The following is a 14,418-nucleotide window of genomic DNA, read 5'->3' as shown; positions in this document are numbered from 1 at the left end:
AGATCTGGCGTTCAACAGCACCACCTTCAATCCGGGGGGACCGCCGACCTGGTTACACCAATTCACCATATCAGGAGACCGAGTTGGAGTTACTAATGTTGTTGTACGATCCCTAGGCCGAATTCGAGGTCTCCTTTTCCCGTATCTCCCCATCCCCACCAAATTTGGACACAAGGCACCTATCAACCCAACAAGTGACCATCACTCATAAAAACAACAAAAAAACAGTGAAAGAGACTTAAAAGGCCAAAAAACAAAAAATACATTACAACACATACATAAAACCACGTACTGTATATACATACAAACACACAGATATACACATATAAACAAATATATATACACACACATATACAACATATACACACTAAACACATATATACAGACTGGGCCACAACGCGTGGCTGGGGACGGCTAGTAATAAATAAATCAGCCATTTTGCCTCTGAATACACTTAAGATTGGATTGTTAAAATTAATTGAGTCATTCATTGTAGATTTTAGCATGGATAAAGCATGGCTTCTGTATCATTCCAGCAAGAAGACATGAGAAAGGGTACACATCCATGTGCTCACATGTTCAACAAGTTGAACAATGGGAAGGTAAGAAAGGGGCCAGTCTCATTGACCTTGCTCTCTCTCTCTATTGTTTCGATGGCTCAGCTGCTATCATCTCCTTAAACAGAAGGATTGATTGGGATGAGAGGATCTACAATACACTTGGTAACCACTGGGTTTTGTTCCAGGATTTCTCTCCATGAACACCAACATCCATAGATGTTCAGATCCTATTATATACAACGATATAGAAAAATTATGTTCTTTATATAGAATGACAAAATGAAGGCTAGCTTTTTTGGATTTAATTTTTTTTCAAGCACTGGTTGTGAAATCCATGGATTTGAAGGGCAAACTGTACTCATTTAAGATCTCTGATCTACTCAGAGCCCAACAGAATCAGGTTTCTTAATCATATGGGAACTCACAGATTCTATGTAAAGCAGACTTTGCACTAAAGAAGATACCCATTCAATATGTGGATGGCGATAAACTCAAACTACCACAGCAATAGGGAATGCTTGCCCTTTGCATAATTTTTTTAACTTCAAAATTGTTCAACCAAGCGTTAGAATTCACTCTACTACACAGCATCCCTGTAAACCTACAACAGACTTTACAATTCTCGAGACAGCATTGAGCAGGAATATAATGTTTGTGAACTGACCTTCATAAGGTGCTGGTTTATCCATTTTGTGAATGTTTTCTTTTGTACTTTGTCCCTTTCATCTGAAAAAGAGAACAAGACAGGAAAAGCCTTAACATTTAGAAAATAACACTCAATGAAGACTTAGCAGTGATGTGTTGAAAAGTCTCACAATACTTGAAGAAGAAGAAAAATGAAAAAATGCAATTATTCATTATTAATTAGCAATAATTTCTTGCAACAGATGTCCACACAAGCTTATAATAATTAATTCATCTGCATCTGTTGTGAGAAATTGTTAGAACGCCAGTTGTTAAGTTAAGGAGTGGGGAAATGAAAACCAAATATGCTGATGGGTTGTGAAGTCCTAATGAAAAGATGCACCATCTGCGAGTACTTAGGATTAGTGACCAGCCTCTTCTGCTGGCAAAAATGCCTTTCTGTTGACAGACTCTTCTACCAATTGATCTGAGAGATCTGCTGACAAGAGAAATCTGTCCATAAAACTGTTCTGTTCGTTAAGATCTGCCAAGAGAAGAGGCAAAAAGTGAACAGAGAAGGGGAAAGACATAGAAGGAACTGGATGACTCTCCAGACAAACCTCCTTCAGTCCAGAGACAGCCAAAATGCCAGAGTAAAGTAGGCCATAGAAAGGTAGTCCTAAGTAATTTCAAGCATCCATTAATTGAATTAGCAAAGTTTCAACTATCATATCTAATGTCAGCTTGCACTTGGTCATCTTACCATTTGAAAACGAACTCTAATTATGGGGTGGGGAGACTCTGCTAGCAAAGACACATTTTGGCTGGCATCCTGGTGGTAGCATGCGTATGCCAAAATTTCCCTTGAGCCAACAGCAAAATAATTATCGGAGAGTATAGAAACTCACCCAGTTGTGGCACTAAAGAACAAAGAATTTCAATTCCTTCCTCAACCATATGCACACCACACTCAAGGACAGAGATTAGAATTGTAATCTTCCAGGTGTCTTATTTATTTATTTATTTGTTTGTTTATTTATTTGCTGCATTTATTTACCGCATTTCTCACCCCTGGAGTAAGTCAAAGCGGTGTACACCACGTAATGACAAGATTCAATGCCAACATATATACAAAACCAAAGCATAATAACTAAAACAATTACATATAACTATAAATTAAACCATTAAAATCATATTAAAAATAGAACACAAACAAATATGTAGACAATTAAAACACAGAATTAAAAACATCTTAGTATTAATATTAAAATCACATGATCCAAAATTTTTGGCTCACAATGCCCATAATTCACAGCCTAAGGGATTATGAGAGTTGCAGTTCCAAAATGTTTAAAGAGCTACACGTCTCCCCCCAAAGCTTGATGTGGTGCATGACAAATTGCACAAAGTTGACACCTATATTGCAAACACATGGATTATTTTAGTGACATTGCTGTTGCTGCTCAGAGAATGAAAAGGAGAAGCTACACCACCACAGTTTTAAATAATACCTTCACATCACACCGTACTTCCCAAAATTAAATAAAAAATAAAACCCTTATTGAAGAACTCCGTTGTGACTTCCTCATTCCTCTCTAGCATACCAAAGTTTCACTGGCCAGAAGCAGGGCAGGAAATATGTTCCCATAAGAACTTCAGAAATTCTTTTAAAATTCCCCCTTGCTACTTTGAGATTAAGCTATTTATTCTAACTTGACAGTTTTATAATATTCCTCTTTTAAAAACATGTTATATTTAAGAGTATTGTCATGACAGCTATAAAGAAGGAAAGGCACTGTTTGATAAAGACCTTTTTTATGAACCAAACTTACTTTGAGACGAAGCTATTTATTCTAACGTGACAATTTTACAATATGTGTCTTATCAAAAATGTATAACATTTAAGAAGTAAAGACACTGTTTAATAATGACATTTTGTAAAAAAGGACACATTAATAAATCTTAGGCTTATACCCTCAAAACACTGGCAAAGGTTCACAGAGGCCATGTTCCCTGTCCTCCTTTCCTCACTGTGGTCACTACAACTCTCTCTTTGGAGCCTTCAATTCATTTGCATGGTTCAGAGGTCCTAAATAATGGTGGGACTGCTTGAAGAGGAAAAATCACCCAAACTAGTATTCCATCCTCGGATAAGGGATTGTACAGAAGGAAAGCTTTCAAAACCCTCCTCTTCTGCCTCATAGCATTCAAAGCTCCATCCCACATGGTCCAGGTCCAGGAAGGAACCAGACCTCCAAAGAGTCAAAAATGACTGGAGGAGAAAAGCAATGTGTTGTCTTTCCAACTTCCTTAACATACATAAGCCAGCAAGCCATTCTCTAATACTTTCAGTTATGCCATTATCATAAAGTATAAATTGAAGACAAAAAGACTGAAACTCATGTTTTAGAATAAAGGACCGAGTTTAGCACAGTGGGTTGAACGACCAAGTTGCTGAAAATCCTGCCGATCGAAAGGTTGGCAGTTCAAGACCAGGTCAGGGTAAGCTCCCGCCACCAGCCCCAGCTTCTACTCACTTAACAGATTGAAAACAGCAATGTGGGTCGATAAATAGGTACCACTTTAAAGCGGAGAGGTAATAAAAGCACCCATAAGGTCATGCCGGCAACTCGATAGGGAGGATGTCTACAGACAACAAAGCTCCTCGGCATGGAAGATGGAGCAACAGCACCTCCCCGTGGCCTCCAGATGCAGGAGATGGGAAAAGATGGGAAAGCCTTTACATCTGTTTATGTATTGTTTGTCCTTGTTAGTTGTATAACAGCGTTGAATGTTGCAATATATATGTTCTGTCATCCGCCCTGAGTCCCCTCGGGGAGATAAAGAGGAATATAAATTGTATTATTATTATTATTATTATTATTATTATTATTATTATTATTATTATTGGAATTTCCTTGCTCTAGAAGCAAACTGGGATGTGGAAACTAACTTGTGGCTTAATGTTTAGCAGTCTCCTTCTATGGGAAGCAGTAAAATGGAGTAAAGTCAGATGTAAACACATCAAACTAAGAGGTAAACATGTAAGTTTGACAGACCACAGCACATTCCAAAACAATCAGGAGCAAAGAGGAAAGTTCAGGAAGAAGACTGTTTTATGGGGTAGTCTTACACATGTCAAGGCAAAATGCAACATTCTCATTCCAAGTAATCAGGCAGTCTCTCTCTCTTATATAATATTGTATGCATATGTATAACATAAAATAAAAGTACAACTGATTCCATATACTGAAAAAAAGCTCCAAAGGACAATGGCATGCTTGTAAATACAGCCCAAAGACAAACGCAGAAACTTTCCCAAAGCAATGAAAATTCAAAATGAAACAATAACTACGACACAGATACTTTTGTACTAACCCATGCAGCACATTAGTTCCAATAGTTTTGTATTCCAGTCTTGCTTGTGTCTAAAGAGCTGCCCCATCATTCTGGAGCATAGACAGTGCGCTACTGAGTTTCTTAAACTCTTCAATCTCGCATTACAAAGTATGTATAGGAAGCAGAATATTTGTGTTGTTGAGAAAGAATGGTGCCTTCTGGTAGAAAAGAAAACAGTAGGAACTCCCTCTTTAAAACAAACATTAGCACTTGCCAGCCCGCTGCAGCATACAAGATAATGGCCCTGTATTCGATATTTCACAACAGAAGCACTCCACAATGAAACACGGCATTTCAAACTGTGTACTCTTCAAAGCTGAGCTTTTGGGGCTGCATTCAGCATAATTGTGGGGTGATGTGAGTTTTCCAGGCTGTATAGCCAAATTCCAGAAGCATAATTGTTGCTATTGTTGTTTGCTTTCAATACATTTCTGACTTATAGAGACCCTAAGGTGAACCTATCAAAGGGTGTTTTCCTTTTGACAAGATATGTTCAGATGTACTAATACTATTTTTTCCATTGGGAGAGAAATGTCCATTGCACACTTTGCCAGTTCTGAGATTGTTTTTAATGAGCCCATAATACTGTAATTGGAAGATCTAGTGCTTCTAGCGAGTCCTTTTAATGTATGTTTAAACATGCAGCAAGTGAGACATCTGAGAGACAGCATGGTGTGATAGTTTGAGACTTGGACTATGAACAGAGTTTAGCTCCCTGCTCAGCCATGGAAATCCACTGGATCACCTTGGACAAGTCACACTCTCTTGGGTTCAGAGGAAGGCAAAGTAAAATCCCCTCTGAACAAATCTTGCCAAGAAGATCCTGATTTGCCCTAGGGTCACCAAATGTCAAGCACAGAACAAGAAAGTGGGACACCACCCAAAGCAGGAACAGATTAGACTGTAAGCAAAAAATGCAGTCCCTTGCAAGTTTTTAGGAAGGAAAGAAATAAACAATTGCAGACAATAAACAGAAATATGGTACCAGTCCCTGGCACATTAGGAAAAACTGCCGACCTTTCATATTGAGGTAGCTTGAAATTCACAAACCAACACTTTATATGAAATCTGATAGACTGGCAAATAGAGGGAGAAAGTGTGGAGGCAGTGACAGACTTTGTATTTCTAGGAGCAAAGATTACTGCAGACGCAGACTGCAGCCAGGAAGTCAGGAGACGCTTACTTCTTGGGAGGAGAGCAATGACCAATCTCGATAAAATAGTGAAGAGTAAAGAACTCATCACACTGGCAACAAAGATCCGCATAGTTAAAACAATGGTATTCTCCATAGTAACCTATGGACATGAGAGCTGGACCGTAAGGAAGGCCAAGCAAAGGAAGATAGAAGTTTTTGAACTGTGATGTTGGAGGAAAATTCTGAGAATGCCGTGGACCACAAGAAGATCCAAGCAGTCCATACTCCAGGAAATAATTCCCAGATGCTCCCTGGAGGAAAGGATAGTAGAGGTGAAGATGAAGTACTTTGGCCACATAATGAAAAGACAGGAAAACTCAGAGAAGATAATGATGCTGGGGAAAATGGAAGGAAAAAGGAAGAGGGACCGACCAAGGGCAAGATGGATGGATTGTATCCTTGAAGTGATTGGCTTGAACTTGAAGGAGCTGGGGGTGGCCACGGCCGCCAAAGCGTGGACTGGTCCATGAGGTCACAAGAAGCTGGAAGTGTCTGAACAAATAAACAACAACACGATACACTGAAACCTGATTAATTCTGATTTACCAAAAAATATAAAAACAGTCCATTTTCACTGTCTGGGAATCACGGGCTCAAATGCTCCTTTCTTTCTGCCTTCTTCCATCCATTAGCAGAGGAAATTAGAACCTTTCCATCACAGTTTACAGTAAACCAGTTTTGAATTTTGCTGAAATCCTTTAATTATAGTTTTTTATACAATAGTCTGAAGTGCTAAAATGTGTCTGAAAATCACTTCTGGTTTTGAAAAATGGCTGTTTTTTATGATAAAAAGTATAAGGAAGCACTGCAACCTATTTAAAAGGTGCTTCTCGAGAGCTTGCCAGGAGAGCAGTTCACTCTTTTTACTCTTTGGCTATAAAAAAGAACAATTTGGTAAGTCTAGAGGAGCTTAAGGACGCAAGAAGCAACTGGGATGCTTCTTGTCCACAGAACACTTGTTGGTCCCTACAACAGAATAAACTGCACAAACCATGGATGCAAACCACTGCTTGGTGTGTTAGAAAATACTGCACCTCTAACTAGCATAAATAAAGGTAAAGGTTTCTCCTGACATTAAGTCTAGTCGTGTCAAATTCTGGGAGGTGATGCTCATCACCATTTATAAGCGGAAGACCCGGCGTCGTTCGTAGACGCCTCCAAGGTCATGTGGCCAGCATGAATGCGTGGAGCACCGTTATCTTCCCTATTGATCTACTCCCACTTGCATGTTTTCAAACTGCTAGGTTGGCAGAAGCTGGAGCTAACAGTGGGAGCTCACCCCACTCCCCGGATTGGAACTGTCAACCTTTAGGTCAGCAAGTTCAGCAGCTCAGCAGTTTAACCTGCTGCGCCACCAGGGGGCCCTTCTAACTAGCATAGCAGTTGCTAATCTCATGAATTTAGGAAGGAGGAAGGAAAAGAAAAAGTGCATGAGCTCAAAGTTTGCCTCCATTTCTACGCAAATTTTTGAATGAAGCCAATAAGATAGTAACGCACTTGCTAGGTCTCAAATCAATAACATTGGCTTAAAGAGGGGAAAAACCCATCTTCAAATGAAGCAACTAGGCTACCATTTACTCTGCCATGCCAAATATGTTGAACAACAGCTGATCCAAGTAGCAACATGAAAAGTGTGCACTGGATTATAAATCTTCACTGTGAAGTGAGCAAACTAAATAGAGTAACAGAAACCACAAGTATCCCTTCTTTCTATTTAAATATATTGAACCATATGAAATGACAGCCCAACCTCAATACATGAAACAGAGTCAACTGCCACCAACACTAAAAGTGCTTATTTGGCAAATGCCAGGAGCCGGTGAGTCACCTCCCCACAAAAGTATTTTGGGGCATATTTTCTCTGCTTGCTGATGTGTGCACTGGCCCTCTACATATAGGAAAGGAAGGGAAGCAAGGTGATGTTATATGGCTTGCAAGCTGACAGCCCACATTAAGAACATTTTAAAATGGTTGGGATGAAGAAAGAGCCCACCTAAGGTTCAACCCAGTCCAGTGCTTCTATGGCTATCTAACAAAGGGGAACAATGTTTTTCTTTTCCCATGTGCCAGCTATGGTGGCAGCAGGGGCTAAAAGATGCTCCTAAGTGAGCCAAGGAGTGAATCCAAATCTCAATGGAACTATCAAAGGTGCTGAAACCTTTCTCTAAATTAGGTTCAGCATCTTGGATAGCCCCTTTAAATAACACTACTCTAATGACATGGAGACCATGAGCTGATACTGCACGACAGCCTTGTTCCTTTCCATATTAGAGACGTAAAAGGAGGATGGGGATCATGAATTCTCCATATCATTGACTGTCACCATGCAAAAGGTTGTGGTGGAGGTTGTGATCCCATAACATCTGCAATGCAATTTGCCCCCACCCTGCTTTATGTCCAGCTTACCAGTCCAAATGCATCTCCCTTTATGAGCCAGCTAGAACACTAAGATCGGCCAGGGAGATCCTGCTCTCGGTCCCACCGCCTTCGCAGGTGCAATTGGCGTGGACGAGAGAAATAATTTTCTCGGTGGTGACCCCTCGGCTGTGGAACTCCCTCCCCATTGAGATTAAATTGTTTGTGTTGTGATTATTGTCGGTAGTTTCATAGTTTTAATGGTTTTAATCTATTGGTATATGTGGTTAATTTGATATGTGATGTTTTATACGTATGAGGTATTTAATTGAGCCGCTTTCAGTTCCCCCAGTGATGAGAAAAGCAGCATATAAATACAATAAACAAATAATAAATAAATATGACACACTTTCAGTTTCTAAACTGTATCCTGCATACAACTAAAAGCATATCCTGTCCATTGTAATTATGAGTGTTCTTGAATATTCGGTTATTCTGTTGCATGACTTCGACATCCAAAACATGATTTCAGAAGCCAAAACATCCATTCTGTTTCAATGTACAAAGAAAGACTGTTCCTACAGATTTTCCTTGACAGACAACTGGAAATATCTGGCCTTCCTTACCAATTTGCAACCACATTTCATCTACTTCAACAGTCCACTGAAATATGAGGGGTTTCAGCTCTCTACCACAATAGGCACAGAGGTAAAGCGAGTCAGTTCAGTGCAGCTAAACAAAAGGCAAGACAGGACTGTTGATGTCTCTCTGCCTTGGAGTCCTAAAGTGTAAAATTACTACTCGTGATTAAGCAACAGCCTTAGTGATAAGGTAAGACAAATGTGAACAAGCAATTCATTTACTGCTAAAGTAAGATGCTTCCCTTGAGATCTGACTTTTAAAAGTGTAGATGATAAAAAACATGCTACCCACACACTGGGGTTCAGGTACAGTGCTTTGAGTGCTTAGAAATCCCAACTGAAGGAATATGTGTGGGCTAGAAAAAAAAACAGTTCCAGCTGAATCATTGCAATTGTGTTTATAGTCTTTCTTCTCTTTCCCCTCCTTTTGTAGGGCCTTCCAATTAAATCATCCGAAACAAGCATCTGCCAAAGATGGATAGAAGTACAATCCCTGTTTCCAACATTTCTTTGGCACATAATAATAATAATAATAATAATAATAATAATAATAATAATAATACTTTATTTATATACCACCCTAGCTCCCCAGGGGGACTCAGGGCGGTTTACAACAAATAACAGATTGGCAAACATTCAATGCCAAAACGAACAAACAACAAATCAACTAGAGTTGCCGCTGCCTGGTGGAGGGCAATGATGAGGCCTCCTGCTTTTTGCTCCTCGCTTTCTAGAGCACAATGGTTGTATTCAGCTGCTCTATACTGCCAGGCAATTGCAACCATGAAAATTGTGACAACTTACCTTGTAATATAACAAATCAAAGCACTTTGCTGCTTTGATACTATTGTTTATTTCTGGCAAATGCAACTGATCCTATTCTTTCAATGGTACAGAATGGTAAAAACACAATCCAGAGCAAAAGACAAAACTGACAAAAGAAGGCTCTCCATGGACAGTTCCTGGGAAAAATTGAGAGCCAAATTGACAAAGAAAAAACATGGAGACAGAGGGCCTGATTCTGGCAGCCCAAGAACAAGCCATTAGAGCCAATGCCATCAAAGCCAGAATTGAAAAGTCGACGACAGATCCCAAGTGTAGACTCTGCAAGGAAGCAGATGAAACAACAGATCACATCCTCAGCTGCTGCAAGAAGATCGCGCAGACAGACAAACAAGCAGAGGCATAACACCGTTGTTCAGATGATTCATTGGCACTTGTGCCACAAATGCCATCTGCCTGCGACAAAGAACTGGTGGGATCATAAGCCAGAAAAAGTTACAGAGCTACTTTGGCTAGCTACTTTGGAACTTCCGGATTCAGACAGACAGAGTTTTGGAGCATAATACTCCTGACTTCACGATCGTGTAAAAAAACAAAGAAAGGATTGTCGATGTTGCAATCCCAGGTGACAGCAGGATTGAAGAGAAACAACTGGAAAAGCTGACAGGATATGAGGATTTAAAGATCGAACTGCAAAGACTCTGGCACAAGCCAGTCAAGGTGGTCCCAGTGGTGATCGGCACACTGGGTGTGCCGATCACTGGCCTAAAGACCTTGGCCTGCAGTTAAACACAATCGACGCTGACAAAATTACCATCTGCCAGGTGCAAAAGACCACCTTACTGGGATCTGCATGCATTATTCGCCGATACATCACACAGTCCTAGACACTTGGGAAGTGTCCAACGTGTGATCCAATACAACAGCCAGCAGAGTGTCTGCAGTGGACTCATCTTCTTGTGTTTCAAATAATCATCATCATCATCATTATCATCATCACCATCATCATCTTTATTTTTAAACCACCCTATCTCCCTGCGGAGACTCGGAGCTGTTTACACATCATCATCATCATTATCACAACAAGTATTTTGAAAATCTGTTCAACACTTGAAATACACCAGTGACAAACACTGAATAGCTATATACAAATTACAAAAAACTAAAAACAAAGTTGTCCACGACTCAGATGTTTTCTGTTACTCTCAAAGAAGCCTGTTAACACATCAGAACTGTAAGGAAAATGAATATGCATCCCATGAATCCAGCTATTTTCACATTAGACTGTGGCCTACTATTAAGCAATTTTGGAGACACAGTTCACCCTTGTAAACCAACCGCTTGTTTTCTATACATAATCTTTATTGTGTATCAGAATATTTCAAGGATTGCAGTGGGCAGAAAAAATGGCAGCATAGTCAGAGGGATGCCTTCCCCAGTTGGAGCCTATATTTTCATGTATCTCATACAGAATACATGCAATGCAGAAAGCTGCTGTCAATTCACATATGTATGCCCAACCCAGTTCTCTCTAATTCACAAATGATAAAAGCTGAGTTCTACACTATAAGAGCAGAATGAGGTGAAATAAAATGGAAAGTGAGGACAAAGCTGTTGGGTTAATTGGTGTCAGGAGAAAAGAAAAAAAAAAACAAAGGATAAGGTGGCTATATGACAAGGTGCCTATATTTGACTTCTGAGAAATACTTACAGTTATATTTCACTATCATATTACTATACTGTCCTACAGAAACATTACATCAAAATAAATGGTTAAATCGTGTATAGATGGACTTTTGAATTAATTCTAAAAGCACATTATGAAAATGATCATCTGCAGCCATTATGGCAGGATTTGAAATACACTGCAGAGCACAATGACTCTCAATCAAAACCAGGCTATCTAGTTATAGATACCCTGTGAGTAATCCATCAGTCTTATGGCTTAAAACAATAAAGACAAGAAGTGTAAGAGATGACTAAGATTTTCAACTGGAAGTGAGATTTGTAGGTATTATTACTTATATAAAGAGAAAATCCCAGTAATGAGTCCATTCTCTTGCGGCTGTGGGGATATGTGAAGGGAGGGTGCCAAGTCCTAAGTAAAGATAGTACCTAGAGCAAAGTGGAGGCTTTCTCTACTCAACAGCCAAGATACATTGAATACCCTCTTGGAGGAGACATTAAACAAGGTATAAAGAATGCACATGCATGAAAGCACACCAACAATCTAAGTTTAAGACCAAAAAAGCCCTGTTTTGCTCTATTATTTAGTGTGGGGTTTTTTTAGTTTGTTGTTAAGAGTTAGAAATTACTATATATACTGATGTATAAGTCAACCTCATATATAAGTCTATCTTGTATATAAGTTGAGGGCACGTTTTGGGGTCAAGTTGACAGATTTTGATATGACCCGTTGATCTGTGGAGAGAGGATAAAAGCGGCACCCTTGGTTGTCGCTATTCACTTTCCCACCCAGGAATTCAAAAAGGCAAGATGTGGTACCATGACAGAGAGAGCAGAGGGGGCCCATGCAGCTTTTAGGTTCTCCCAGGATGGATCTTTTCCAGTGGTTCCCAACCTTTGGTCTTCCAGGTGTTTTGGACTTCAGCTCCCATAATTCCTAACAGCTGGAAAGTTGGGTGTGATTTCTGGGAATTGAGGTCCAAAACACCTAAAGGACCAAAGATTGGGAACCACTGATCTATTCGAAGAAGGAGACAGTTTTTTTTAAAGAGTTAAGGTACAGTAGTCACAGTGACCAGCAGATAAGTCAATCCAGGTTTCTTGGGTCAAATTTTTATTAAAATTTCTAGATGTATACACCAATCTATAGAGTATGTACTTTCCTTTCTTTTTGTTTAGCACCAGTACTAGTCGGAAACCACAATCTATTGCTATTTGAAGAGCACAGCTGACTTTGGATACATGACTAACAAGTAATAATCTCCTCATGCTCAGCTGCTATTAGGCTGAGACCACAATAGGTCATGCTGGCAAAGATATTGACTGTGACATAGGCAAGAAGGTGGACATGTAAAATGAAGGCAGGAGGACTTGAGACATGACGTGGTGGTGAAATATGGGCATAGGGGACATATAAGGTGAAAAAGTCTATTTTTGTAGTGTGGAAATTTGCTCAGGACATCAGAATAATCTAAAAGGAATGGTCTTACAGAGCCTGTTGCTTTTGCATTGTGCTAACAAGTCAAATTGCCACTAGCAGGCCATGAAAGCATCTGGCACCAGCCATAATTCAACCTAGAGAATAATCTTGTTGATACAAGAAGAGCTTCATACTCATGAAGTTCTGCAACACTAGACTATGTAATTTGACAAATTACAAAATGGAATTACTGTATTATTTGAGTCTACAATCCTATACCCTTTTGTTCCTAAATTAAACCCAACTAGGCTCCATTGATTGAATATACACACATAAGACTGAGTAGCCTAAGTGATAGGTGAAAGCATCTTACAGATAGGATACAAAAGGTTGGTGTTGCCTTCAGAAGAGAAAGATTGTAGAAAATGTGTTATTGAAAGCTTTTATGACCAGAATCACTGGGTTGCTGTGAGTTTTCCAGGTAAAATGGGCCATGTTCCAGAAGCATTCTCCCCTGACATTTCACCCACATCTATGGCAGGCATCCTCAGAGGATGCCTTCCATAGATGTAGGTGAGACATCAGGAGAGAATACTTCTGGAACATGGCCATTCAGCCTGGAAAACTCAGAGCAACCCATAGTAGAATGGTTTGGCCTGCTCAAATAGTTTAAATAAAACAGGGAAAACATGTAATCTGTCAATGAAGAAATTGCACTACAATTACTTTTTAGGACTACAATTAATATATGCATGTACATACCTTCCTATGAAAGCACTTATTTTGAATCAGACTGGAACACTACTGTCCAGTGTGTTTTAAAAAATCTTTTTATTGACATATATATAAATATAACTTATTTGTCCTCAGTTCTTGTGGGTTTTTTCGGGCTATATGGCCATGTTCTAGAGGCATTTCTCCTGACGTTTCGCCTGCATCTATGGCAAGCATCCTCAGAGGTCTGTTGGAATTAGGACAACTGGGTTTATATATCTGTGGAATGGCTGGGGTGGGGCAAGGAGCTCTTCCCTGCTGCAATTAGGTGTGAGTGTTTGGCTAATCACCTTCATTAGCATTTGAAGGCCTGCTTGAACCTGGGAAAGCCTGTTGCTGGGAGGTGTTAATCTGTGCCTGGTTTCTTCCTCTCTGTTGTTTAGCTGTTATAATTTTAGAGTTTTTTAATACTGGGAGCCAGATTTTGTTCATTTTCATGGTCTCTTCCTTTCTGTTGAAATTGTCCACATGCTTGTGGATTTCAATGGCTTCTCTGTGTAGTCTGACATGGTGGTTGTTGGTGTGGTCCAGCATTTCTGTGTTTTCAAATAATATGCTGTGTCCAGGCTGGTTCATCAGGTGCTCTGCTATGGCTGACTTCTCTGGTTGAAGAAGTCTGCAGTGCCTTTCATGTTCCTTGATGCGTGTCTGGGCGCTGCGTTTGGTGGTCCCTATGTAGACTTGTCCACAGCTGCATGGTATACGGTAGACTCCTGCAGAGGTGAGAGGATCCCTCTTGTCCTTTGCTGAACGTAGCATTTGTTGGATTTTCTTGGTGGGTTTGTAGATAGTTTGTATGTTGTGTTTCCTCATCAGCTTCCCTATGCGGTCAGTGGTTCCCTTGATGTATGGCAGGAACACTTTTCCTCTGGGTGGATCATCATCTTTACTCTCGTGGTTTGTTCTTGGTCTTGCAGCTCTTCTGATGTCTGAGATGGAATATCCATTGGCCTGGAGAGCCCAGTTGAGGTGGTTCAGTTC

At 39.9% G+C, this 14,418-nt stretch overlaps 1 protein-coding gene across 37 annotated transcripts in view; it reads right to left on the bottom strand.

The window, feature by feature from the left end:
• DST (dystonin) overlaps window positions 1-14,418 on the bottom strand; it is a 411,253-nt gene that overhangs the window by 289,151 nt on the left and 107,684 nt on the right. For all 37 annotated transcript variants that reach the window (XM_060752763.2, XM_060752758.2, XM_060752766.2 and 34 more), the window contains one exon: window positions 1,225-1,286. In XM_060752763.2, the coding sequence (XP_060608746.2) occupies window positions 1,225-1,286 (62 nt within the window). The remainder of the gene's footprint in view (window positions 1-1,224; window positions 1,287-14,418) is intronic.

The sequence above is a fragment of the Anolis sagrei genome, chromosome 1, assembly GCF_037176765.1.
Source record: "Anolis sagrei isolate rAnoSag1 chromosome 1, rAnoSag1.mat, whole genome shotgun sequence".
In the NCBI taxonomy this organism is placed as follows: domain Eukaryota; kingdom Metazoa; phylum Chordata; class Lepidosauria; order Squamata; family Dactyloidae; genus Anolis; species Anolis sagrei.
This window is presented reverse-complemented; position numbering and strand designations above follow the sequence as displayed.